The sequence below is a fragment of the Austrofundulus limnaeus genome, unplaced genomic scaffold, assembly GCF_001266775.1.
Source record: "Austrofundulus limnaeus strain Quisiro unplaced genomic scaffold, Austrofundulus_limnaeus-1.0 Scaffold364, whole genome shotgun sequence".
NCBI lineage: Eukaryota > Metazoa > Chordata > Actinopteri > Cyprinodontiformes > Rivulidae > Austrofundulus > Austrofundulus limnaeus.
Window position 1 is genome coordinate 42,675 of NW_013952766.1, and position 4,745 is coordinate 47,419.

Sequence of the window (4,745 nt, forward strand, 5' to 3'; positions counted from 1 at the left end):
GGGGAAAAAAAAAAAAAAAAAAAAAAAAAAAGGAATAACTTCTTACCTCCGAGTAAACCAGCCCCATCACGGAACCGACGCACCTGGACAAGTCAGTAGTAAAGAGTACTTCCGGTAACGCTTGTCAAAATAAAAGCACGATACCTTTTAGGCAGCAAGCTTTCTGCATAGATCGTTTCTTTATAGTAACAGAAGCTTTTATTTTGGAATGTCATTGGTCCAGCTTCCTGTTGTCAAAAACAGCTGGGGGCTGGTGTGGACAGGTAACATGGAACACGATCCTTCAGAGGTGTTAAGTAAGTACAAATACTTTGTTACTCAAGTAGAAAATTTGGAGTAATAACGCTTTACTTTCTAGTATTTCATTTCTCTTTCACTTGAGCTTTTTTCCCCCCATTCTGATTGATACTTTTGACAGCTCTCCAAACAGACAAACAATAACAAACGGCAAACACAATTATTTGACACGTGTTTGTTTAAATCTTCGGTCTCTATTGGGTACGGTCAGAAACCTACGTGACCGGCAGTGAGAGACACACCTGCAGACTCACCTGAGCTACTCTGTTCAGGTTTCTGACAGAACTTTATTCTGAAAAGAACAAAAACATCAACGTTTTAGGAAACGCTAACCTTTTTTTATTTATTGAGACAGAAAATGTACAAAAACACAAACAGTAACTTCTCAGGGAAAATAATAATAATAATAATAATAATAATAATAATAATATAAATATGTTTTGATTCAGATAAACTAAAAGAAAAAATGTAATAAATCAAATCTCTGAAGATCTGCCGGAGTGACACATCTTACCGTATTTATGTAGGGAAGCAGCGCATGCGCAGTGCTACACCGGAAGGTGGCGGCCCATCTGCGTTCAGAGACGATCTTTGTAACCACCATCAGCTGTAAGTAGAGGCGCCATCCGAACCTCTCAGATCGGTTCCGCCTGGTTCTTTTGCAGCTGCTTGACCCGAGGCTCACTGGACCGGCTCCACGTCCCCCACCGGGACCGGATCTAGGCTCACCACCCACCTGCGGGCTGGTACCGGGGCTGGTACACCGCGCGGATACGGGATGCGGACGGGACTGAAGAACGAGCAGCATCAGCATCAACAGGTAAACCCGTCCGTACCGGAACCGGACTTTTCCTCTGCCGAACCTCCGCGGTCCAAGTCCAGTAGAACTGAATCAGTCTGATTTGGCTCCGTTCGTTTCTCCGAGCTGGTTTTACTGGTTTCACACGAAATTAACCCTTTAATCCCAGTAAAGGAGCAGTTCGGCTTTTTTCTGGGACAGCTGCCGGTGTCTTTATGTTAAAATCTTTTTTTTCTCATGTTTAACCTCCGCGGGTCGGTTCTTCATCCTGTAGAGACCCACAGTCAGACGGGATGGTTCTAGATGGTTCCAGGTGGTCCCCCGGGGCTGGATGATCCCAGATGTTCCAGATGTTTGGGACCAAACAAACAGCTGTGCTTTCTGTGTTTAATTATCAGATCCTTAAAATAGTTTCATCTGGTGGGGTCTCTGAAACAAATCAACCTGATTTATAGCTATTTCTGACACTTTATTCTGAAGAAGCAGCTTTTATTCTGAAAGAAAATGCGACCTCATCAGAAAAAAACCGCTAAAACTGCTGATTTAAGTCAATAAATCAGCTCCTGATGATCAAACTGCAGCTGATTTATCATAAAAATTGTTTGCTAGTAATTTATCAAAGTCCTTGGTTGTCTGTAAAATTCTGAATCAGATTATTTCAGATTTTGAAACAGATTCAGTAGAAATGATGGATGTTTCCAGGAACAGAAAACACTGAAAATTCCTGTGACCCTGAACGCCTCGTTAGCTGCTGCTGGTTTTGTTGTTGTTTTTGTGATGATGGTGTGTGTTTGTTCATCACATTAGATCAGCGACCAAAGCAGGAAGTGTCAAAATAAAAGCTTTTTTTTTTTTTTAAATAAAACGTTTTCTAACAATCAGAGGAAAGTGAAGTTTAAGTTCTCCTGATGAACTTCCTGTTTAAATCTGGGTCAGTGGAAACCCAACTGGAGCAGATCCAGCTCAGACCAGTCAGACCACGTTCTGTAATCCGAGCAGGTGCGTGGAATCTGTCACACCTGAGGGTGTGAAGGTGGTGTGGGTGGAGCTTTGCAGCAAATCACAGGACAGTAGTTTAAAGCTTTCATGTGGAATTTTTGTTAATTTAAAAAATATTTCTATTATTTTCAGGGTGATTTTAATGTGAAATAGAAACTTTGAATCAGATCTAAAAGAACAAAAACATAAATAAGGTGATAGATGTGACTTTTATTCTGAAAAACCCTACAGAAGGTGTCAGAGAAGGCTCGATGAACACGTGACTCAGGTGTTTGCAGGATCTTCATCTGTGGCTCCTCCTCCTCCTCTTCTTCATCCTCTTCAGTCCTGATGCTTTAGAACAGGTGTTCTCAAACTGGGGTCTCAGGACCTCCAGGGGTCCTCAAAAAATTTCACTAACTTGTTAATTTGGTTTTTATTTTTAAAAATGCATGAAGAACAATTAACTAATAAAACAAACATAATAAACTAAATAAAAACATATATCCCCATGGCATTTAGGGGTTGAAATGACAATAAATTATGTTTTAAAACAGCATGGGGTTTATGAGGGTCCCTGGAATTTTTTCACCCCTGTAAGGGGTCCTCAGACCCAAAAGGTTTGAGTTTCCCTGCTTTAGAAGCTAAAGTCTGTCGGCAGCAGCAGCAGGCGATGACAGAGTTCGGTTCTGCTGCTCTACTCTTCTTCTCTTGTTGTTAAAGTGGCTGACTCACTGCAGCTGTAGCCCGGGGTTGCTGTGGTAACCATGGAGCCAGCTGAAGGATGATGATGATGAAGATGATGATTAGGAGGATGATGATTATTTAAAAAAAAAAACGATGATGACAATAAAAATGAGGAGGAAGAAGCTGATGATGATGATGATAATGATGATGATGAAGATGAATCCTGCTCAGCTAAAGGAATCTTCCTTTCTGCATTGACATGTTGTTGTTTTTGCCTCCCTGCAGTGAAGCATCATGGGAGGTGGCAGATGGACGAGATGACTGCGGGGCCACCACTGACACACTCACACTGATACACACACACACACATACACAGCATGGAACAAGGTTTCAGCTTAAAATTACTGGTGAGTTCTTCCTGTGTGACTTCTTCATCTGTTTGGACAGACAGCAGCTCTTCTTCTTCATGTAAATGACCTGAGGAACAAACGCTGCATTCAGGCTCTTAGTAAGGATGGGAAATCTGAGATTCCTGCCTGAAAGCAGAGCGTAGCTTCTGTTTACGTCTCTTCCTGTTTCTGATTTTTAGCAGAGCTCTTTGGAGACTCTTTGTTGTCATGTTTTGTTGTTGAAACCTGAGTTTTGATTCTGTTTGTGTGGCAAAGAAGAAGCTGGCAGCAGAGCCGGACTACACCGACGTGTCTCTGACGGCGGCGGAGCGCGTCCGAGCTCTGGCAAAAATGGGATGCTGCGTGGAGATCAATGAGGACATCGCTCCCAGGCGCTACTTCCGTTCCGGCGTGGAGATGGAGCGCATGGCGGCGGTTTACCTGGAGGAGGGTAGCCTGGAGAACGCCTATGTCCTCTACACCAAACTCATCACGTGAGTCGCACGAGGCCGTCTCAGAAGGCTTGTTCATAACCATTACAGCCCAGATTTACTGCATGTTCTGGTGCTTCCTGTGTTCAGCCTGTTCGTAGAGAAGCTGCCTGGCCACAGAGACTACCAGCAGTGTTCATCCATCCCAGAGAAGCAGCTCATCATGAAGGTACCTCATCTGGAGATGTTCTCCTCATGAAGGGAACTCAGACAAGTTGATGTTCTCATACAGATGTTCACACAGTGCTTCACCTTAAACAGATTATCTTTAGCACACTGGAACCTTCTGTTCTTGTTTTCAGCAGATGGTTGTTTTGGTTTGGAAGACTGGTTTGGTTTGGATGATTGGTTTGGAGGATTGATTTAGTTGGGATGGTTGGTCTGGTTTGGATGGTTGGTTTGGTTTGGTTTGGATGATTGGTTTGGTTTGGATGATTGGTTTGGAGGATTGTTTTGGTTGGGATGGTTGGTCTGGTTTGGACGGTTGGTTTGGTTTGGATGATTGGTTTGGATGGTGGATTTGAGTTGTTTTTTGTTGGGATGGTTGGTTTGGTTTGGATGGTTGGGATGGTTTGGATGGTTGGTTTGGTTTGGATGGTTGGTTTGGTTTGGACGGTTGGTTTGGTTTGGACGGTTGGTTTGGTTTGGATGATTGGTTTGGTTTGGATGGTGGATTTGAGTTGTTTTTGGTTGGGATGGTTGGTTTGGTTTGGATGATTGGTTGGAGGATTGTTTTGGTTGGGATGGTTGGTCTGGTTTGGACGGTTGGTTTGGTTTGGATGGTTGGTTTGGTTTGGATGATTGGTTTGGAGGATTGTTTTGGTTGGGATGGTTGGTCTGATTTGGACGGTTGGTTTGATTTGGACGGTTGGTTTGGTTTGGACGGTTGGTTTGGTTTGGACGGTTGGTTTGGTTTGGATGATTGGTTTGGTTTGGATGGTGGATTTGAGTTGTTTTTGGTTGGGATGGTTGGTTTGGTTTGGATGATTGGTTGGAGGATTGTTTTGGTTGGGATGGTTGGTCTGGTTTGGAGGGTTGGTTTGGTTTGGATGGTTGGTTTGGTTTGGATGATTGATTTGGTTTGGATGGTTGGTTTGGTTTGGA

At 43.3% G+C, this 4,745-nt stretch overlaps 2 protein-coding genes across 3 annotated transcripts in view; one reads left to right on the plus strand and one right to left on the minus strand.

Moving 5' to 3' along the window:
* The window catches only part of ankrd22 (ankyrin repeat domain 22), a 5,336-nt gene extending 4,219 nt beyond the window's left edge, over positions 1-1,117 (minus strand). The window contains exon 1 of one of the 2 annotated variants that reach the window (XM_014023314.1): positions 812-1,117. In XM_014023314.1, the coding sequence (XP_013878768.1) occupies positions 812-1,111 (300 nt within the window). In that variant the 5' untranslated portion in view covers positions 1,112-1,117. Of the gene's footprint in view, positions 1-46; positions 110-811 lie in introns of those variants that run through there. The other variant, XM_014023316.1, reaches the window with a different exon arrangement.
* The window catches only part of stambpl1 (STAM binding protein-like 1), a gene marked incomplete in the record, with an annotated part of 11,073 nt that continues 7,355 nt past the window's right edge, over positions 1,028-4,745 (plus strand). Inside the window, 4 exon segments of the mRNA XM_014023309.1 lie at positions 1,028-1,117; positions 3,047-3,168; positions 3,427-3,644; positions 3,732-3,810. Of these exon segments, the coding sequence (XP_013878763.1) occupies positions 3,139-3,168; positions 3,427-3,644; positions 3,732-3,810 (327 nt within the window).